Source organism: Caenorhabditis elegans, chromosome III (assembly GCF_000002985.6).
Source record: "Caenorhabditis elegans chromosome III".
Classification (NCBI taxonomy): domain Eukaryota; kingdom Metazoa; phylum Nematoda; class Chromadorea; order Rhabditida; family Rhabditidae; genus Caenorhabditis; species Caenorhabditis elegans.
The window spans coordinates 9,753,670-9,775,415 of record NC_003281.10 but is presented as its reverse complement, the minus strand read 5'-3'; the positions used below and the strand labels follow the sequence as shown (position 1 = coordinate 9,775,415).

The window sequence follows — 21,746 nt, the reverse complement described above, 5'->3', positions numbered from 1 at the left end:
GTGGAAAGCAGAACCGTCGCCTAGACTTCACCGAATACAACTCGGAGTATCTATGGATTCGAGTGTATAAGCACGATGATCAACCGATGGAAATGTCTACCACCAATCCGATGGACTTCGTGGGCCACAACTTTCTGCTCGTTGGGTTCACGCAGACTGTGGAGACCCCAACCTCGTTTCAATCATTTGCTTGGATAAGAGAGGAAGGTGGATGGACACGAGTCGCCGATGAAGTGGAGTTCTACGAGAACAAGGTGAATTTGGATACGATCAGGACTGATGAACTTTTCCTATTCAAGAAGATCTGATAACTCGCTGTGTTTTTAGTGTTCTAATAAAAAGTATTTTAAAAAAATGTCTTCTCTTGTTTCCTATTCGCTCGTTTTTCTCTATCGAATTCCATAAATTTAATTTTTGTTGAAAAATTAATTGTTAATAAATCTATTTCATTTAAGCATCAAAACTTTGGTAATTTGCCAAAACTGCCAAAAAGTCTGAAAAGTTTGACGAATCTATTTTAGTTAAAATTCTAATCAATCTAGAAGACTACTGTAGGTTCTATTTTGTATTGTTGATAGGTTAAACAAAACAATAATTGAAAATATTTAATTGTTAACGAGAAAGAAAAATAATACACATCTAGGACGGCTATGCATCATCAGAAAATCGGATACAAAAATATAATAATACGAAATTTGATGGTGATAAATTTTTTGGGAATAGACACCAGATTAATGAGCTTTTAGAGCGATTCCTAAGCGCTTGAATGATAAAAATAGTCGACTGAGCCTTGAAAACATAGATGGTATTGGGGGCGGAGTTATCAAGACATCGGACGACTACTCAAATCACTGCGCATTCAGAACAACAACGTAACAATGACCTATTCAGAAAAAAAGGAAAATACAAAAAACGAGGGCAATCAATGCGTAGATTTAAAACAAAAAAGAGCAAATATGAGCAACGATCTGAAAGTGTCTGTAAAGAGGACATGAAAGATGGGAATATAGCATTTTGATGATGTTTTGAGGTCATCACGTTTTCTGGATTCTTGTGGCTAGATGAATAAAATAATGTGCCCGTAATCAATTTTGGGATGGGTTAATTGGGGTCAACTCTATACAGACAATTTTGGGTGTAGATGGTCCAGAAACAATTGGTTGGAAGGGCAGGAAGCCATCTACAATGATCGGTTTGAGGAGTACACGTACACATTTGAGGTATTTACTGGGTGCATTAGGGGGATTGGGAGTGAGCTGCCGAGATATCACAGATTTAGGTCGGAAATCGAGACGAGAATAAAAATTCATGGAGAGACATGTGGAAGAGTGTATTACACGTAATTTGTGAGATATATATACGATCAGAGATTTGGATGGAGAACGGACTTAAGATCACATGGATGAGCAAACGCGGGTAAGGGTGATGATGATGAACAGGAAATATGAACAGGAAAGGAATAAGAACTAAATCGAGACATTATTGACCGCCAGCGTTAGATGGATGAGGCTGTTGTTGTTGTGGCATCATCATCATATTTTGCCGATTTTGGAACTGAAAATATATTTTAATTTAATATTAGGTAAATTTCTAGATTTCAAGTTTTGAGTGGATCAACAATTTTCTTTTCCTCGTAGGTTGTTCAGTAACCACACAATTCTACTACAGAGTCGAACAAAAAAGCTGAGAGAGTATATTATCTGGGTTATTCAAAAAAAAACCAAAACAGAGCACTCAAGAGTTGACATAATAACTTCAAAATAACATAAATCCATAACCAACCTGATTGTACGGATTAGCATTTTGCTGCATCCCACCAGGATTCTGCTGCCGCTGTTGAGGCCATCCCTGTTGTTGCTGAGGATACTGCTGCTGCATTGATGGATTCATCGATGCAAACTGGCCACTTGGTGCACGAGGTTGAGAATTGTTTTGTCCAGGGGCAAATCCTCCACCACCACGCATCGCACCGGCTTGCTGTTGTTGAAGCTGCTGCTGCTGCAAGTTTTGAAGATTCGAAGAACCCATTGACATTTGCGAATATCCTTGCATTCGATTAGGCACCAAATTTTGATTTTCCCGCATCTGTAACTGACCCCTTGAAGGAAAAACCGACAGAGAACAGAGGCGGTGGACTTTTTTTTCGGCGCAACCAGTATATAAGACAGGGACAACAAAGAATCCGACTTGTTAGCTAATTTCTAAGAAATTGGGAGCAATGAGAGACGCAGCGTGATAGTTTATTATCATAACTCACCCTAAGCCAAGCATGGAACAAATGTGGAGTCTTCTTAAGGTCTGAAAATACAGTTTCCCGTTCTTCCTCCGTTTTCGCTGCCTTCAGTCGAGAATTGATCTTCATTATTTGCGGTTGCAATGTGGAATCGAAAGGTGGTGGCTGTTGGTGTTGATTTTGCATTTGCATGTTCATTACCATATCTTGGTTATTTCTGAAATAATTAAAGTTTGTTTCCAAATATATAATATCTTTGCTATTTACCTGACTGGCTGATTTTGACCCATTCCATGAACTCCCCCAGGACGACCACCTGGATTTTGAAGTCCAGGATGACCTTGTTGTTGTTGTGGTTGTTGTTGAGGATTCATTCCACCAAGTCCACCTGGACGTTGCATTGGCATACCAGAAGAATACATTGGCTGCTGTTGTTGTCCCGGAGCTCCAGACTGACCCAATCCTGGTCCATTAGCTGAAAAATCGATTCTATTAATAAAATGATAAAATAATTATGAAAACTTACGCATATATCGACTCTGATTCGCGTTCATTTGTGGGTTCATCCCAGGCAATCCAGGCCCATTTTGCGCGTTTGGACCAAGACCCATTCCAGGCATTCCACCAAAACTGTTCATTGGTTGTCCCATTCCTGCAGGCCCTGATCCACCCACATGACTTCCTTGATGTTGTTGCATTTGTACTTGTCCAACTCCACCTCCTTTCACAGCGGGACCAGGTCCAGCACTTACAGGTGGTGTTGGCGCATTACTGGGAGTTCCATTAGATACTGTACTCGGAGTTGGAGCCGCTCCACCAACATGGGATTGAAGCCCTTCCATTCTTCGTCTCATCATCATATCAGCTCTTCGTTGTTGCGATCGCTTCTGCTCGGCGAGCTTCTGACGAATGTTCATACAGAATGGAACCGTACAAGCATCTCGAGTACAATGTTTGGCATGATAGCAGCACAATGCTATGAGTTGCTTGCATACTGGACAAGTTCCATTGATCCTCTTCTTGCACATTTTCGTGTGTTGAACAACACGCTTCATCTTGTGACACGACATACGACGGCAGTTAGCATCACGGCATTGGCAAGCATGAACCAGTGAAGCGATGCATCGTTGTATACTTTCATATCGTGTTCCACCAGCAGCGCTATCACCAGCTTCTCCACCGCCGATAAGTGACTTGATCTTCTCCATTTCATGAGGATGTTGTGTTGTTGGCTTGCAGCCATCGCAAAGATCAAAGTCATCACAGCTTTGGCAATGCCAGACAGCAGGACTGCTACACTTGTTACAGGTGTACTCCATTCCTTTGGAATCGGTTTCATGAAGAGAATATGCAAGACAAAGTGTTGAATACTTTGCTCTTCTCAATGAAGAAAACTCCCAATGCTCTTCTCTTGCTTTTGTGAGGAACGTATCACGCCCATCCATCATATCTGATTGCATCAAACCATCTGGATCGCTGATAGGCTTTGCGAGCACGGCTGGCTCATTCTGAAGACTGACCAGACGAATCGTGAAGAATACTTCTTTGTGCTTCTCGAATTGCGAGTAAAGCTTGTCAGCAACTTCGTTTCCAGTAATACTTCCAGCCTTCTTCTTATTCATTTTGGCATTCTTCTTCAAGTTATTCTTTTTGTTTTTCGAGCTCTTCTTCTTGCCGCTATCACCACCTCCGAGCCCACCATCCGCATCTTCACCATCATCATCATCTTCTTTCACTTTTCTCTGAGCTTCCTCGTTCGATGCTTCACGTATACAATCTTCAATCACATTCGGCCAGAAATCTCCTTCGAAATAAGGCAACTGAGTTGGAGTTGTCAGATTATCATCTCTTGCTTGCTTGTATATATCCTTAAATTCAACGACACTTCCCTCCTGCACTCCCTTCTCCAACATCTTTTTGTACCAATCCTGGAGACGCTTCGGCTTTGGAATCTTTTGCTCTGGTGGATGGCAGTGGAAGATGTAGTCATCTCCTTCTGATGGTGGACACGCCCAAATATGAGCCATTGTGTAGCCCAGCATCTTCGCGTAATCCAAATAACCCAAAAGAAGTTCGTGATACACATCGGTTCTCAGCTCCCTTGGCTGGAAGAAGTGAACAGAATCGAGATAGGCAATGTAGACACGTCGAGCATTTGGAGCAGGACATGCACTACCGTACTCCTGTACGTGAAGACCAAAGAAACACACTTCGACTCCATCAATGATCTCGAAGGCAAAAACTGCCTTTGTGCGATAGGGGAACTTTTCAGGGAATTGATTGCTCTCCACGTACTTCTGTTTCATCTGCGCTTTGACTTCTGCTTCTTTATCCTGTACACATAGTGTTCGAATGATGACTGGATACTTGTGAGCTTCTGCTTGTAACTGCTTCTTTATGAAACCGTTGACACGATCTTCGAGGAATGTAGACAGCTTATTATGTGGCAATTTGCTAGCAAGATACTTGTTATCTGGCTTTTGATATTTCTTAGCAGTCCGGCAACATTCGCATATAAATCCTTCTGGATAAACTTTCTTATCATGAAGTGCACATATCCGATGCCATTTCCTCATACAATATTTACATCTCTCGAAAGGCTCATAATCAATAACACTGTTCTTCTGTTCCGTAAACGATGTTTTCGGTGCCATGTTGTTTCGATCGTTGGGATTTTCGGAAAGTGATATTCCTTCAGGAGGAAGAGCATCGAAACATTTCTGACAATAAGTATATCTCTCCGTAACTGTCACATTGTACTGCGTAGAACTTTGTTCGAATACCCAGTATTGCTGTTCTCTGGCTATCGTGCACATTGCTGCACCGTAACAGAACAATGAAAGAGGTGTGAATGCAAGTTTCTTGGCACAACAGTATCCCATACTCTTCATCACTGGATCCATTTCACTCACAAACATTTCCGACAGCTTAAGACCGTATTTGTATACTTTACTGTTCTTTCTGTTATACAGCCAAGCATTGTCAAGCATCAGCCAAATGTCATCACAGAATTGACCAGCGTTTTGATACTGACCCGCATACAATTTCTTGTGAACGGTTTCCAAATCCATTGGGCGCTTGATGATCTCGTGATAATCGGGAATATTTAAAAGTTTTGCATCGACTGGAACTCGGAATGGTGCAGCGTCTTCGGATTTATCTAGCTTCTCCCATACAGGAAGCAAGAATTTTATAAGATCCTCTTGACTGAACACTGTATCTTCAGTTGGTGGCGGGGTAGGTTCTCGCTTTGCTTGTTGCTCTTTAGGTTTCGATTCAGCTACACCATCCTTAGTATCCTTAACTGATGGAGGAGCTTGATTTGAAGACTCTTCAGGATCTTCTTCCTTCTTAACAATTCCGTTCATAATTGGAGCTGGCGTTGATGAGCTCGAGCCACCGAATCCAATAGCCGTTGGTGGTCTTGAACTTAACGAATCTGTATTCTGATCGTCCATGGGTTCAGTTTTCGGTTGCAGCATAGCACTGACAGTAGATGAAGCTCCGATGTTTGGAGTGCTGTTACCACTTGACGGGAATGTCGAAGAATTATTGACCTGTGGAACTTGTCCATTCGGAGGAATCTGCTGATGCATGTTGGAATTCGGAGCACCTCCCCATGGTTGATTTTGTTGACTTGGTGCAACTGCCATACTACTTCCTTCAGAATGAACATCACTACGTCCACCTTCCACACCAAGCATCTGAGCGAGCTCGTTCGACGGTGGAATTGCGTATTCTGAAATGAAAATTGGTTAAAGGGTGAAATTTTAAAAAAAAAAAACTTACGATCATGTGCAGCAGCTCCTTGATTGAGTCTTGAATTCTTTTTCTCTTGAAGCTCTTTTTGTATCTTGTAAATTTTCTCAGCCAACAAATGATAATACTCTTCTCTGTCATTTGCAGATTCAAACATCTCTTTTTCGACTTTTCTGGCATAGGCTATCAAATCTTTTAACCGATTATCATTCATCGCTTCCTGATTCGGTTCCGGGAAAATCGCTTTAACCAATTTTCCGACAAGGTGATTTCTGAGATCTTTTGTGACTTGATGATGCCATTCTTTCGTACAATCTGGCATATCTGGTGGTGGCAAGTTTGGAATTTCTCCATTTCCACCAGGTGGTCTCGGTCCTCCACGATTTGGTCCGTTTTGGAATGGATTGCCATTGAATCCTTCGAATAGAGAATTTGTAATATTTCCAGTTCGCATCGCTGGCGATCCAAACTGATGAAGTCCATCACCTTCTGCGCTTCCGTTCGAATTCCCGTTGACTCCTATTAGATTTGCAAGATCGGGCACTGAAAATAATCAAATATTTAAAAAATGTTCTTGAGTAGGATAGAACGTACATGAAAATTGTAATGGAGTATCTTGTATCCTTTTGAGTGGTTTGCAGACAGGACAATCTTCCCTTGAGCAGTTTTTCCAGTGAGCTATTATTTGGCGAGACGATGCACAATGAGCGACTGAACATTTTTTTGTAGTTTGTGTGGTATCGGCTGAAAGAGATTTCAAACAGTGGCTAGAGTGAAGCGAAATTTTGGGTGGGAATAGGCGCTTCTTCTTGCGAAAATGTTCGAAACTCTTTCCAGATAGAGAAAAAGAAGCGACACGACGGGTAATATACTTACAATGACATAAACGACCAACATTGCAGCTTGTCATGTGTGTCAATACTTCTTTCATCGTTGAGCAATGGGGTAATGTACAGGCAGCATGTGGAGGTGGTTGATTCTTCGCAGCGAAATCACGATTTTCCTGTAAAAGCTGATGATGTATGAAGGAAACCAGAACATACTGTATAACATACCTTCTCACGTTGAGAACATTTGTGTGCATGAAGTAATAGAACAAGTTGTTGCTGAATAAGCTTCCGCTTCTCGGGATCTTGATGCGTTGCAAGCATGCTTGATCCAGGAGTTGTCGCCCTTCCAGCACCATTTCGTTGAGCTGCCGCCGCAGCTTCTTGCTCTCGTTGTTGCTGCTGTTGTTGTTGTGCAGCCGCCTGAGCTTGAGCTTGTGCAGCAGCTTGCTGTTGAGCAGCGTGTTGTGCTGCAGCAGCTTGTGGTCCAGGTTGACCATTTGGAGGACCGTGTGACATTCCTGGATGCCCATTGCTCATCATCATCATTTGATTCGGGCCTCGAATCGGTTGACCATTACTGTCCATCATCATCTGAAATGTAGAAGATTATTGTTATGATTCCAAGCAACTTCCAACCAATATTTGTGGAAGATTAGGGAATTATTGGAAACTTAAGTTTCAATTACACATCGATTTTGATTTGGCCAAATTCACGTCAAGCTAATAAGTGTTCCATTTTTGTTTGATCTTCAAAAATTGTCAGAATCGCACAGTTAAGATCATGCTGATCTTACCAATTTTCTAGGTTAAAAACAAAAAAAATTCCCGCATTTTTTAAAGATCAAACCAAAATGAAATAGAAATCAGGAAATAGTTTCTACTTACCCCTTGATGCATCATTGGATATCCACCGGGACGACCATATTGTTGCATAAATTCTGGTCGCTGCTGACCATATTGTCCGTGTTGCATAAACTGCCGATCAGTCATCATTGGCTGCATCATTGCTTGTTGGTTTGGAGGTATTCCAGGTCTTCCTTGTGTCGGCATTGGTCCACTTCTTGGCATTGCTCCATTCATCATAGCACCACGTCCCATGGGTTGTCCAGGAGTTGGTCCGCCCCGACTAACTCCTGGATATCCTTGAGGCATTCCCTGGGCTCCTGGTGGAGGACCACCTTGTGCGTACGGATATCGATGCATCATTCCTGGGAATTGTTGTCCTTGTGCACCCATCATCATTTGCTGTTGCTGATCTCCTTGGAACATTCCTGGTTGGCCTGGTCGCATTTGTGGTTGGCCTGGGCCTGGTGGTTGTGGACCTCCAGGACTGGGCCCCGGCACTCGACCCATAGATGGAGGTGACATCATATTCGGTGTACCATTTGGCATCATTGGACTCCTATTAAATGCATTTTGCTGTCCAGGCGGATATGCCTGCGGCCGAGGTGAATTGTTCGACGTTTGTGATGGATTCATTAGAAGTTCTTGAAGCACTGATCCATTGACACCTCCTCCCATATTCTGTGGCGGCTGCTGAGGTTGCGACTGTCCTGGTTGTAGATTGAACCCGCCATTGTTTGATGGTGCTGGTTGTGGAGTGCCTTGTGGATGAGGTGTCGAGCCAGAAGGACCACCGGATCCTCCAGCTGATGTGCTTGGATTATTGTCTACCTGAACAACAATTTTTATAAAACAGAGTGTTAATTCAAACAAAAAAACTTACATCTGTATCTTTACTAGAAGTTGGGAATGCTTCGAGACTTTCGAGAGCACTTAGCGCATCTAACCCAGAATCATAGTCTGAAAAGTTTAAAGGATCATACCGTAGCATCTTAACTTTCCTAGCAACTTACCGCTATCAGCGCGAGATTTTTTTGATGGTGGTTCATCCATCAATTAGTAGAAAAATGTATATATTTGACAAAATTCGAACCAAGTGAACTCTTTCTACTTCTCGGAACACCTGAATTGGTTGCGTCCGTCGGTTTTTGAATTCCCACGTCAACCACTACTTCATCAGAGTTCCCGCTTATTTGGGTTAGTTTGGCAAAATCACCAGATATAGCTGTTTGTTTCTGAAAAAAATGAAATGGATATATGGATTTTTGTCGGTGAACGGAGGAGGGAGGAGGAAGAGTGAGAAGAACATCGGTGAAGTAATGAGTGGAGGGTGGTTAGAGAGCGAGAGCACTTATGAAAAGAGGAGGCGAATTGAAGAGAGACAGACAGTGAGAGAGAAGGAGATGGAAAATCAATAGAATGAACGGAGGATGGTTGCACTTTTTAAAGTTTACCTGCACCATTGTATAAGTTGTTTAAGCGTGTAATAATAGAGAAGGAGCGTTTAAATGCTAAAATTGAATTAATAACATCAAATTCCAATGAATGGGTTACTGTAGCTATCATAAATTTAGAGCTTAAAATTGGATTCATAGCCAATTTTGCAAAACTTCGAAAACAAATTTTAATTAGAAACACTATAGTAATATACGGATTAACAAAAAAAAGTTGTTATGCAGTCTTGAGAGATATTTTTAAAAAATACTATGCATAATGAAGAAGGCGGGCATCTATATTGTGAAATTCGGGTATTTTTAAGCATTAAAGGTGTTTGGGACCATTAAAAACATGAATGCTCTAGATACTTACAGGTATATCTAGCTCGATCGATATTTGCTAAGCCAACCTTATGAGGCTAACTTCTCTTTCTCAGATGATCCCGTCGATTCACATGGTACTACTGACCCGATTCTGAACTGTATTTTGACTTAAAAAGTTGCAAAACATTTTCCACGTGACACGTTCAAAAGTTCATGATCGTGAAGAAGCGCAGAACACCGTTCGTCAAAATAACATGGTCAGTGGGAGAGACGACAGACAGCACGAGTCAGCCACCCACGAAGTAGTGTGTATCGGGAGAGAACGCCGACAGCGGGTGCCCCATGCTGTGGGTGTCTCGCAACGAAAACCGCGTTTCGCGAGATACGGTAGAACATTAACCGCACGCGACACGCACGCACACGAAGGAATATGCCATTTGGACAGGCTCCGTTTACAAGCATCTAATGGATCGAGATGAAAGTTTTGATTATAATTTTTGGTGTGATATTGAAGAAAATAACATTATTAACAAAGTTTGAAAGATGAGAGAACGAGAGCGAAACAGATAGATGAATGATGAGGTTGCAAAGATAAAAGTTAAATTTAATAATGAATTTGAGCTACTAGGAGCAAAATACATAGAAAATCGTAGAGCAATAGTATTTAGTAGTTGAATACTGTATATTATCACTTCGTGTAATGCCAGAGTAAGAGCCAGACTTGAAGCTCTGAAAAATCGATAACCACGATTGAGCACTTAATGGTTCAGTTTGTGAGCTCGCATTGAACTCTCATGAGCCGGCAGTGGCTTGAATAGATAGAGAATAATCGAAAGTGTAATGTTCTAAAAGGAAATTATCAAATACCACCGGAGAAGCAAAAAAACTGAGGAGGACGGAAGAGCGGCAGTTCAAAAAGTGCGAGAGGCGGGGCAATAGCCCTCCTCGTCCGACTGTCGATATCACCAAGAGAGGCGGAGCGACAGGGTGGCGGAGGGTGGTAGACTGGCAGTAGTTCTCAGTCATCCCAATAGACTTCTGAAGTTGACGACGATGAAGACTGAGATTCCGGACGACGACGCCGTGCTGCTGTCCTCAAGATTGTAATAGTGTGGCCGAGATGGGGCGGGGCCTCCGTTTCACACTCTATGCGCCCCTCTACTGCTCAGCGCTGGGCGTTCCGTCCGTTTCTCTACGCTCTCGTTTCCTTATCTTTCGGTATCGAAGGTGCAATTAAGGATCCGAATATACAGTAATTCATGATTCTTACGATAATGCGCATGATTGAACTGTTCTTAAACATAAAGTGTGGGAATAGCTAGACGTGTTGAGTATATTATATGTGAATGAATACGAATATTTCTAGAATAGAAAAATCTACAATCGGTCATGTTCGTTGGAAGCAGAATTCCAACAGGGTCCTAAACTGAAAACCAAAAATGATATGAATAAACATAGTATCTAGTTAGAAGGAAACATTGATTACTGTACCGGTAACTTACAAAAGACATAGCAGCAGAGTAGCTTTTTGAACTAGAAAAAATATCGATCTGAAAGTATTTCAGACTACTGTTCAGCTAAATACTTTATTGAAAATTTTCTGTAGAGAAGTTTTATCCAGCTCATTTTTTAAGAAAAAAAATCTAAAATTATTCTCGATTTTATGTGAAAATTTTCAGCGTTCTTACAAAAAAGCTTCCATTGTGTTTTCCTACCACTTAAACCACCAAAAGTTTGCAAAATTAGCATTTGAGCAATTTCACGGGTCAGCCGGACACCGAAAAGCAGTGAAAAATTCAAGTCAAAATTTAAAATCGGTTTTTTAGATCAAAGTGTTCCTCTGTTGCTAAATTTTTTGTAGTGGCCTATGAAAGTCAAGTTGAAATACTTTTCATGTAAGCAAATACTACTGGAAGGTTAAATGTAAGCAATTTTAATACATATATGAGGAATTTTAATGCAATCTTTGATGATTTCTCAATCAAAAAAGAAGGTGTTTGAATGACCTTAGATGAAGCTCAACACTGAATATTAGGACGTATTTCTGAAAATTTCTAAATACCTATCCGAGATCGAGAATCTAGATGATGGATTAGGGTCTACTACAACTATACAGGCAGAAATGACAATTTTATTATATTATGGTACTGAAATATTTATTCAGTCGACTTTACCAGCTTGCAGAAAATTCAACTTTTGTAATATCAACAGGGAAAATATGAAATGTTTAAGTTTAATCAAAATGAAAACTACAAGGAATTGGAAATTCTGGAATATGCACTCGAGCCTACCATTCAAAACGCGATCGACGATTATAATATTGATTGAAAACTCAAAAAATTCTCATTAGAGCGAAGACAGCTGATTCGAAATAAAGTGAAATTCTACAGTACTCTGGAACGGAAAGGGATATGATCCAAATGAACTTTTTTTTTTAATTTAGTCGAACGGTTTTCTGTTCACCATGTAAAATGGAGAAGAAATAATGGAGTTTTAGAAATAAAATTTCAAATTTCAGTGTTTTTTCCGGATTCTGATGTCCAAACGGACCTATAAGATACGGGAAAGTAAAATGGTGAGGTAATTTGAAGAAATATACATAAATTTTAGAAATTAGTTTTAGTTTAGGAGGTTATTCGTAAAAATTGCATTGGTCAGGTCTTTCAGGTTAGGTTTATTATAGTACAATGTTATAACAGAAAAGGTAGATATGAGAGAGAAATGTAAGAATTTAATCGAGAGAAAATAAAAGCTGCGTGGTAGTTTTTGAGATATTCTTCAATGGAAATCTAAGAACTAAGTAGAAAAATCAATTATTTAACTCTCAGAAGTCTATAGGTAAAATATCTAGCTATGCTCACCGAGTTTGGTAGTTTACGAAACCCGAACGTAAATTTCGGAGAATTTCTGCGTAAAATACTTATTAAAACACTATATTTCCAGAAATTGACGGTTAAAAAACACAAAACTATTAGAATTTCAGAATACATGAGCTCCGTTTCGAATGGAAATCAATTTCGTTCGCAAATTTGCGTTAAATTTTTCAAGTCACACCAACAAAAGAATGAACGTCAAGGATTACTAATTATTCAGCGAAATAAACATTGTAATTCGTTTAAATTTAAAGCAGCAAGTTCAAAAACAACAACCTTCAGCAAAAATCAAAAATAAATTCCTTGAAATTATTGGAAAATGCGAAAAATTGAAAATCGCCTCGTAAATGACTTGTTAGATTGATAGATTGCATTAGTTTCGTTATATTTAAAGACATCCCAAGTGGAATACTTTCCCACTACCTATGTTAAACGTTAGAAGTTAAAAATTTACAAAAAACAAGAAGAAAACCTGAGAAAAAGTCGAAAAATCAAAATCGAGATAGGAAAATCGATATCCGATACAGTAGGAACTTTTAAAGGCGCATGACAGTTTTACGAAAATTTTAAATTTTCGCGTCGAGACCATCGCCTCTTCTTGAATCAGAAAAAAAAACAGTTTTTTCTTTATTTATGGAAATCTGTTTCTCAGTTTCTTTTTTCAATTATATTCGTAATATTTTGTTGGATTAATATAAAAATTGAATTTTTTGAAGTTAATTAGCTTATTTTGAATGAATAAAGAGACCAAAAAAGAGAAAAAGACGTCAAACAAACCTAATTTTGATCATGGAAACGTTCTAAAATGAAAATTTTCTTTAAAAAACCGTTTCCGCGCTTAAACCGACATGGAAGAGAAGGAAGTGTTCGTCCATGCCTCGAGGCCATCTCTGCGTGGCAAAATTTTAACCTTACTTTTTTATTTATTTTGAATGAAATAATATATATTTATTTAATTTTTTTTTGATTTTCAGGATGTCAGCTCCTGAATCTTCAATATCTCCGGTCCCGCCGCCCGGGTCGTCCAGTGGGGGCGGAAAGAAGGTGAATTCATTTAATTTGATTTTAAATTTAAAAGTTAAAAGTTAATAGTAATTTTTCAGCTGGATTCCTTGCCGAAAGAAGATTTAGTGAAGTTTGCAAAGAAACAAGTTGCTCATGTAGCGGAGATGAAGAAAAACCAAACAGCTCTCATGGAAAAATTAGTAAGGATCTAAAAAAAATCAATCGAAAGGAGAATCTCAATTCTTCTTTTTTTCTTCAGAAAGCAAAAATGAGTGAACTGGAGCAAGTCAAAAAAGATGCCGAAAATTTGAAACTCATTAACGAAAAGTTAACTACAGAATCAGCAAAAAAAGTTGAGGTAATAAACGTTTAAAAAAGTCAATTAATTTAGTTTCAAGTTTCAGAACAATCCGACGGAATGTACAGAGTGCTTATCGAAAAGTGGAGCGTTAATAGAATTGGAGAAAGAAGTTTTCGAATGGAAGGAAAAAGCAACAAGAGCTGACATGATTTCGCTGGAATTAAGAGATCTCGAGTCAAAAGTTGATCAGTTGAATCGTGCTCTACGCGATAAAACTGAAGCGTTGATTAAAGCTCAAGAAGTTATAACGGAAAATGATTTGGAAGTTAATAATATGAAAAAAGAGAAGAATAACACCAAATCCTCAATTGAAAAACTCACAGAAGAAAATACTCGACTCACAAAAGCACTGCAAGACGAGAAAATTAAAAGCGCTGATTTTGAAGCACGTTTGCGATCTGCTGAATGTAGAATCGTTGAGCTATCAGATCAACAGGGAAATGAAAAGTTGGGTCTTGCACGGAAAATGGCTGAAAGCGAGAATCGAGGAAGAATGTAGGATTCTATCAGTGTAATTTATTTTATAAATGTGTTGATTTCAGACTGGAAGAAGCTGTAGACGTGTTGAAAAGTGAAAATGAGAAGCTCTTGGCTAAAAATGAAGAATTTTCGGCAAAATTGGTTTCTTCCGAAAAGGAATTTGCAGAGTTTAAGGTAAAATTGGAGTATTTTCACAAAAATGTATTCATTTTTAGAAAAAATCTCATTTTGTGCTCGAGAAAAAAGGAAAGCAGGAAGACGAAACACGAAAAGCTATTGAAAAACTCGAAAAATCAAAAGTCACTATCACAGAACTTGAACAACAAGCTGATCAGACAAGGCAGGAGCATTTTAAAACTGTCGAAGATTTGGCTTCTTCACGTGACAAAGCAGAAAGACTTGAGAAAACTCTAAAAGTTCTCAAATCAGAACTCACCGAATCAGAAAAGGCTCACACTACGGCAATTGACGAACTTCAGTCGAGCTCTTCGAAGTTGATTCAAAGATTGGACGAAGAATTGAGATTAATGAGATCATCTCGTGATACTGCTGAACAAAAGATTAAAGATATAGAGATCGCAAAGGAAAAAGTAGATCATCTTCTGCAGAATGAGAGGCAAAGAAGTGAAAATGAGAATGGAAGTCTGAAAAGCAAGCTGTCAAGTGCAACAAAGCAGATTCACAGTCTAGAAAAGGAATTACAAGAGTTGAGAAATGACTTTGAAACTCGTCGAATTCAAAGCAATCAACACCAGCAGCAGAAAGCTATTGCAGCTGTCGTACCTCAGCCGATTCAGCTTCCAGAACATCCTATTCCACCTCTTCATTATCAAAGACCAGCAGTTGCTCCTTCTGATTCTGTTTCTTGTTATGATGAGCCAACACAGGTAAAAATTCTTTATTTACAGAAAAATTCATTGATGCAAAATATGAAGTTAATTGGGGAGAGAGGGGGGCAGGAATCAATAAGAAACCGTAGTCAAATAGATCGAATTAGCATTTTTGGAGAAGAGACTTGCACTCCGTGACGAATTGAGCATCATTCGATGAAGCGGCAGGTAAGACGATCGCCTTGTTCAGCATCTCACGTGCTTGCTGCTTCTCCTTCTTGGCAAGATGACATTTCGACAGGAACAGCAAATTCTCGATCCAATCAGCGTTTTGGTTGTAGGCGGCTTTGAAGTCGACGAGAGCGTCGTCGATCGTTGCTTTTGGAACTTCGCTGTAGAGCATTGAAGCTGCCTGGAAATTAGAGTGTTATTCGGAAGAATTCAAGACAAAAGATTATAAGAAACTCACTTTTCTTTCAAGCCATGAAAGGTTCGCGATGGTGTAAGAGAAGCGAGCACGAAGATGGAGAAGAGCAAAGTCGGTTGGATCCAATTCGAGAGCCTTGTCGAGCATGTCCTTGAGCCGTCCACCGTCATTGATCTTCTCCTTAGTTGGCAGTTGATCGACAACAAGTCCGAACATGATGGCAGTCCATTTAGCGGCAAGGAAGCTTGATGGATCAAGATCCATGGCTTCCAATCCGTAGTCGCGTCCTTCGATCAGCATCTTTCGTCGCTGCTCTCCGCTCATCGTCGTCGAAAGTTCGTGGCAGAAGCGGCACATTCTCCAGAGAAGATCACAAGTCATCTCGCCATCTTCACGTCGCTTTTTCAGCTCCTCGAGTCCTTTGACGAACTCGCGGCTTTCAAAGAGTTTGTCCGAGGTGGCAAAGGATTCCTGAAAATAAAAGAAATTGAAATTAATCGATTAAAAGAAGGTTTTGAATTAAAAACGTGCTAAATTTCGTAATGAGATTACTCAAAAAAATTATTCTATTCGACAAGTGACAAATTTCACCTAAAACTTTAATTTTAGCAACTTTTCCGTGTCGCTGCGGTTGGAGATTGAATCTAATCTCATATTATTTCGTTGATTTAGATTATTTAGGCCACATTACTGGCCTAAAACATCGAAATAAACGTCATCACAAGAGATAAACCACCAAAATAAAACAATAATCAAGGAAAAGTCACAGCGGCGCGGAAAAGTTGAAAAAATTGGGAGATTTCAGTGAAAATTAGCCGGTTTTTAAAGAAATGTTGAAGTGAAAAGCAAAAAAAAACTCACCATTTTTGGGGATGTTAGTAGAAGTAGTCGAATAAAAGATATCAGACGAGAAGATAATGACTGAAAAACGCTTCTTTTATATTCGACAAATTTGGAAAAACACGCGGGTCAATTTCTCGCGCGCGCGCGCGCAACAAAACAAAAATGAACATTCAGAGATCAAAACCGAATTTTCTGGAGAAACATTGAGAAAAAGTGATAAATAATATAAAAAATATTGTGCCACGCGCCTCAGAAAGTTCGTCATTCCTACGAAAACTACTTTTTAAAAACCTGTTTTTTTTTTCAGCCTGATCGGTCACTGGAGGATGTTTTGTATGGAGATCTCGGTGATGAATACAGTTAGTTTTATATTTTATATAAATAAGATTGTTTTCTAAAAAGTTACTTATTTCGAAATACTTGCAGGAGTCGAATCAGATGAACTATCGGAGGAGAAATTCAAGGTCATTCTAGACCAGTTAGAGAATTTGAAGAAAACAAATCATCACGTCGCAGAGCTTCTCAGTGATGCCGAGACTGCAAATGGAAGGTTAACAACTCAGGTAGAATTGGGAAAAGTTTTAGAATCAATATTTAAATTTCTAGAATTCACTGCTAAAAGATGAAATTCGCCGACTGGAACGAGAAGAAAAGCGAGAAGCCGAGTTGTCAAACGAGAAAAATATGGAATATTTGAAGAACGTATTTGTACAGTTTCTCAAGCCAGAAAGTGTTCCCGCAGAACGAGACCAGCTGGTTATCGTACTGCAGAGAGTTCTACATTTGTCACCGAAAGAAGTCGAAATTCTGAAAGCTGCATCAGGTGAGAGCACCCAGAGCAGGCTATAAAACAGATAAAAGAGGAATAGAGAAAGCGCTGAAAGAGATTGTGGTGGACAACTATTTCTCTGCAATAGCCAACGGCTGGCGGAAGAGAGGCAATAATATTGAACAATATCAACAAAAGTATTGTCCCGCCTTCTCAAAGTATTTCAACATCGCGAAGGTTTAGTGTTTTTACTAGTTGGGCGTTATTTAGGTGGAGAAGACGAAAACAACTTTAAAAACAAGTAAAACAATTCTCAATTTTCGGAAATAAGTCTCAAAAAATCAAAAATTGGGCTGCTACCATAAACTTTTTTATCGCGGTGTTACCCATCGGCATTAATAAATCGGTGCGCCTTTAAATCGGCGTTTCAGAAAAATTTATTTATTTTCGAAAATTTTCCAAAATAGAATTTACTACCTCCACTACTAAATACTTACGGATTAATCGTTCAACTTTTTTTCGAATTTATTTTTTTCAGCACATATGGCAACCGCTCAGGCAGGCTCGTGGTCTTCATACTTCTCGGGATGGTCTGGTGCTGCCACTTGAAATTATCAGATTTTCATAACATATTCGATTGTACAATTTTATTTTTATTATGTATTGCATGCTCAACCGGGTGCCCATTTCTTGTTTCTTTTGTGTGTGATAATTATTCTTTCAATGTATAGGTGATTTATTGTGTGACTTCACTACTTTTAATGAACAGAGTATGGTTTGTTTTTCGGATTATGTATTTATTTTTAATATCAGATGCGTTGTTGGCGCTCTTAAATACTATTTTATCTTTGAAATTATAAATTTAATCTCAAGAAAAGTCCTATTCAGATGGAGGAACCGACCACTAGTGAGCTGAAACTCTCAGATAATGTAATGAATGAGATAAGCGATATGTGCATCACAGAATACTGCAAACCTAATATGAGCCTGATGGCACAAATAAATGAACTATTCCCAACTGAACAATCGCTTACTCAGTTAGATTCCATAATTGCATCAGTTGAAGGAGAAATTGGTGAATTGGATAATGAGTTAGCATATCTTGTAGAAACAAATGCAAATGTGAGCGAAAGAGGAGAAGAAGCGCTGAAACATGCTCAAGATGCAATGATTGAACTTGAAAAAAGTATAGGAAGTATAAGAGAACGCACAAAATCTTCTGATGAGGTTTCCTAATCCAGAATATTAATTTGTTCACATTTTCCTATTTCAGATAGTTCGAGAAATGACCCGAGACATCAAACAACTGGACATTGCCAAACGAAATTTGACTGCTTCTATCACGACACTACATCATCTTCACATTTTACTGACTGGAGTAGAATCACTGGGTGCTTGGGTCGATAAGAAAGATTATAGTTCGATTGCTCGGCAGCTTCCTGCAATTCTGAATGTTTTGCAATTATTCGATGCCTATAAAGAATCAGATCAAATTGCAAATCTTTCGGGACAACTCGACAAGCTGAAAGCAAGCTTGACTATACAACTTGCCAAGGATCTTAAAAATGCTTTCCAGGTTTGTGCTTTCCAAATATTGCTATTTATAAAAGCAGTCTTTGGCGCTGATATTTCGCTGAATTCTTCACGCAACAGTTTTTAGAGCTTTCAGCGCTCACCGCCTGCTGATTGGTTGGTCCCCATGAAACGGGGGGTTGTAAAGATATATTCAAAAGGGTTCCCACAGGATAACCATAATAGATGATAGTACATCAGTACGTATCGTAGATACCTTCATAATAGAGTTAATATTTGAATATATGGGCCATTGGGTTGTAAATATGTCTCTTTATGGGGTGGGTGGCGATGTGTTGGCAGCTAAATGTATCGGATATCCCTTCAAAATACGATTTAGAGAGTTTGGGAGAATATGAAAAAGATGTGAGCATTCCAAAAATGACAACATTGAAACACCAGAACCTACCATTTTTTTTCTGGAAAAGGGGGACAAAATTCACTTTTTGAGAAAAAGTTAAAATTATCACAACACATTTTTCAAAAAGATTTTGACAAAAAATAAAAATATCTCTCCAAATATTGCTATTTATAAACCCAGCTTAAATTTTGAAATAATTCAATTAATGACTGTTTTAATACATTTAACATTTTCCAGACTGGACAACTCAGTGATCGAATCACAGATATGTGTAGAGTGGCGGCTGCATTGGAAGGAAACGTAAAGGAGAACTTTGTAAAATGGTTCATCGAACAGCAACTCAGTGAATATGTTATCATTTATGCTGATAATGAAGAAGGCGCATGGTTGGATAAAGTTGATGATCGATACAAATGGTTCGTTCGTAAATTGACGGATTTCGAAAGAGCAGGACTTTCAAACATTTTCCCTGCTGACTGGCATATGGGAAGACGGTTGACCAGCGAGTTTTGTACAGTTACAAGGGATATTCTTTATCGAATAATGACAAGAAGGCGGCAGGATCTCGACTGGAAATTGTTGGGGCATGCAATTCAACATACAAAAATGTTTGAGGCACTTTTGACAAAGAGATTTCCTGAAAAAGATGGAATTTCATTCGAAAAAGCTATTTGGAGTGTTTTTGATACTTTCTTGGATGTATTTATAAATGCTCAAGAGAAAACTTTAAATGAGTTCCTGGACACTTGTGCAAGCAAAATTCGTTCTGGTGAAGAGAAACCAAGTCGAGAATCATCCACACACGCAGTTCCATTTCCATCTTCTGCAGATATGTTCCTTCTTCTTAAAAAAGTTATCACTGAATCTAGCAAGTTGAGCAGTGAACCTGATGCATTGATAAGGTAAGAATTTGAAAATTAAAAAAAACAGATTTTAAAGTTGAAAAAATTATACAATTTCGTTCCATTTTCTATCATTCGACTCTGCTCCACTATCAATAAAAAATTGAACAGTATTTTTTTAAAGATTTCTAAAAATTATTTTTTTTTAATTTCAATTTCAGGGACGTAATCGGTGTTGTCCGTGTCTGTCTGCGAGGATATGCTACGTCATGTCTCGTTGCTTTCCTGCCATCTCTCGGATCTCAACAATCCGGTGCAGCGAATCTTTTCAGCTTAATCAGAGAAGAAATCGCATATCCAAGACTTACTCCAGATCAACAATTTCTCGTTTGTTGTATTCTGGCCACAGCAGATTGGTGTGCTGAAACATCCATTCAACTACAAGAAAAATTGTCACAAAGGATCCCTGGAGTTGATATTTCACAAGAGACTGAAGCTTTTTATTCAATTACAAATCAATCACTCCAGGTTTTAGTTCAGGATGTTGAGTCCACTTGTGATGCTGCTCTACAGTCGATCAGTAAAGTAAAGTTAGTGTCAAAGAATATTGGTTTCAACTAAAATACGTTTGTTAAGATGGAAAGTACTTTGTCTAAAAAAAGGTGTTTACCAAAGAAAAATCGAAAATTTTTAGAAACATTAGAAAAACGAAAAAATCGAAAATTTTAGATGTTCTATTTTTGTGAGAATCGAAAAAACGTAATTATTTTTTGAAAATTGGATTCAATCTTGATCCACCTCAAAAATTCCCTTAAGTCTACAACTTAAAAACCTATTTCCTTCCAATTCTCGTCTAAAATTGAAATTTTCAGCTGGACTGCAGTGGATTGTGTAGGTGATGAATCCCCATTTATTGGATCAATGCGGGCTCATCTTCGACAAGCAGTTCCTCTCATTCGGGATATGCTCTCCGATCGCCGAAAATATTTTGCTCATTTTTGCCTAAAACTCGCAACTCAACTTGCTCACAAATTTGTTGGATCATTATTCCGTTGCCGAACAATTAGTACTCATGGAGCTGAGCAACTGTTACTTGATACTCATTCGCTAAAAACATTTTTGCTCAGTGTACCATCAATTGATAGTATTATCAACTCAAAACCACCAACGGCATACGTTACCAGTGTGAATGCAGCTCTGACAAAAGCTGAAATGATTTTGAAAGTGAGACATTTTAGATTTTTTAAAGAGATCGAAAAATCAAAAAATCAAAAAACAAAATTCGGTTTTTAAACATGGGTTTTAATTTAAAAAAAAATTGTGAATTTTCCGGAAATTCGAAAGTCAAAATAAGTTTAGAAAGACCAAAATTTTAATTTGTTGTTTTCCATTTTTCCAAAAACGCGAAATTCAAAATAAATAATTTTTCAGGTAGTAATGTGCAGTTTGGAGACTGTCGATGAATTTGTTGAACAATATATTAAACTTCTACCAGCGTCGGATGCAGCAGAAATGCAAAAAGTTCTTGAAATGAAAGGAGTTAAACGACAAGAGCATTCGGCAGTTCTCAACGCTTATCGATTGAAAATCGGTGCATCTGGCTCGGATCCAATTCAACAATCGAATAGTCTAACTTCTCGGATTGGTGGAGCACTACCAACTGTTGGAAGTGCAGCATCTGTATCTGAAGCATTCAATGCAGTTGTATCAATGGCAGCAGATGGATTGTCTGATCAAGCAGTGACGTCATCAATTGATAAGCTTAAAAGATTCGAAAGACTAGTCAAACGACAATTGTGATTGTTGATCTACTACCAAAGAACGAAATTTATAATTTATTTACATAATTTTATTTGAAAGTTTCTCAGAATACTCATCGGAGTTTTGTATTTATTTATTTATTCATGTGAAATGTTTTAATAGTTGTGAATAAGATTTCTAATTCTTACTTTTTATAC

The 21,746-nt window shown here is 38.7% G+C and overlaps 4 protein-coding genes and 3 non-coding genes across 12 annotated transcripts; 3 read left to right on the top strand and 4 right to left on the bottom strand.

Moving 5' to 3' along the window:
• Window positions 1–590: 590 nt before the first annotated feature.
• Window positions 591–8,906, bottom strand: cbp-1. 3 transcript variants are annotated; one of them, NM_001444093.1, is made up of 13 exons: window positions 8,679–8,900; window positions 8,549–8,625; window positions 7,708–8,496; window positions 7,048–7,413; window positions 6,869–6,995; window positions 6,587–6,703; window positions 6,023–6,535; window positions 2,760–5,972; window positions 2,501–2,708; window positions 2,258–2,450; window positions 1,783–2,085; window positions 1,284–1,554; window positions 609–866 (listed from the first exon to the last, which is right to left on the bottom strand). In NM_001444093.1, the coding sequence occupies exons 1-12, from the start codon at window positions 8,716–8,718 to the stop codon at window positions 1,480–1,482; spliced, it is 6,021 nt and encodes a 2,006-aa protein (NP_001431071.1). In that variant the 5' UTR covers window positions 8,719–8,900; the 3' UTR covers window positions 609–866; window positions 1,284–1,479. The 3 variants fall into 3 exon arrangements, with proteins under 3 accessions (NP_499160.2, NP_001122711.2, NP_001431071.1); NM_066759.5 differs by having other exon boundaries at window positions 591–1,554; window positions 6,587–6,736; window positions 8,679–8,906; NM_001129239.3 differs by having other exon boundaries at window positions 591–1,554; window positions 1,783–1,998.
• R10E11.13 lies at window positions 1,114–1,194 on the bottom strand. The gene has a single exon (NR_101844.1). It is a non-coding gene; the product is annotated as an Unclassified non-coding RNA R10E11.13 (non-coding RNA).
• Window positions 8,907–10,267: 1,361 nt separating the features above from the next.
• On the bottom strand, window positions 10,268–10,411 carry R10E11.12. Its single transcript, NR_052640.1, has one exon. It is a non-coding gene; the product is annotated as an Unclassified non-coding RNA R10E11.12 (non-coding RNA).
• On the top strand, window positions 10,307–10,669 carry R10E11.10. Its single transcript, NR_052639.1, has one exon. It is a non-coding gene; the product is annotated as an Unclassified non-coding RNA R10E11.10 (non-coding RNA).
• Window positions 10,670–13,272: 2,603 nt separating this feature from the next.
• gcc-2 (GRIP and coiled-coil domain-containing protein 2) lies at window positions 13,273–17,800 on the top strand (the record flags this gene model as incomplete). 2 transcript variants are annotated; one of them, NM_001027577.4, is made up of 10 exons in its annotated part: window positions 13,273–13,342; window positions 13,402–13,503; window positions 13,563–13,661; window positions 13,708–14,159; window positions 14,207–14,318; window positions 14,360–15,031; window positions 16,552–16,603; window positions 16,671–16,807; window positions 16,851–17,067; window positions 17,552–17,800. In NM_001027577.4, exons 1-10 carry the CDS (start codon window positions 13,274–13,276, stop codon window positions 17,620–17,622), a joined length of 1,983 nt encoding a protein of 660 aa, NP_001022748.1. In that variant the 5' UTR covers window position 13,273. The 2 variants fall into 2 exon arrangements, with proteins under 2 accessions (NP_001022748.1, NP_001022749.1); NM_001027578.5 differs by having other exon boundaries at window positions 13,563–13,655; window positions 17,552–17,622.
• On the bottom strand, window positions 15,027–16,322 carry rmd-1 (Regulator of microtubule dynamics protein 1; the record flags this gene model as incomplete). Of its 2 annotated transcripts, NM_001268100.3 has the most annotated exons (3): window positions 15,027–15,386; window positions 15,444–15,872; window positions 16,263–16,322. In NM_001268100.3, the coding sequence occupies 3 exons, from the start codon at window positions 16,263–16,265 to the stop codon at window positions 15,138–15,140; spliced, it is 681 nt and encodes a 226-aa protein (NP_001255029.1). The 2 variants fall into 2 exon arrangements, with proteins under 2 accessions (NP_001255029.1, NP_001255030.1); NM_001268101.3 differs by lacking the exon at window positions 16,263–16,322 and having other exon boundaries at window positions 15,138–15,386; window positions 15,444–15,782.
• Window positions 17,801–17,901: 101 nt separating the features above from the next.
• Window positions 17,902–21,741, top strand: vps-53 (Vacuolar protein sorting-associated protein 53 homolog; the record flags this gene model as incomplete). 2 transcript variants are annotated; one of them, NM_001268098.3, is made up of 6 exons in its annotated part: window positions 17,902–18,240; window positions 18,287–18,589; window positions 19,184–19,848; window positions 20,010–20,378; window positions 20,661–21,012; window positions 21,220–21,741. In NM_001268098.3, the coding sequence occupies 6 exons, from the start codon at window positions 17,902–17,904 to the stop codon at window positions 21,586–21,588; spliced, it is 2,397 nt and encodes a 798-aa protein (NP_001255027.2). The 2 variants fall into 2 exon arrangements, with proteins under 2 accessions (NP_001255027.2, NP_001255028.2); NM_001268099.4 differs by lacking the exons at window positions 17,902–18,240; window positions 18,287–18,589 and having other exon boundaries at window positions 19,214–19,848; window positions 21,220–21,588.
• Between the last annotated feature and the right edge of the window lie 5 nt (window positions 21,742–21,746).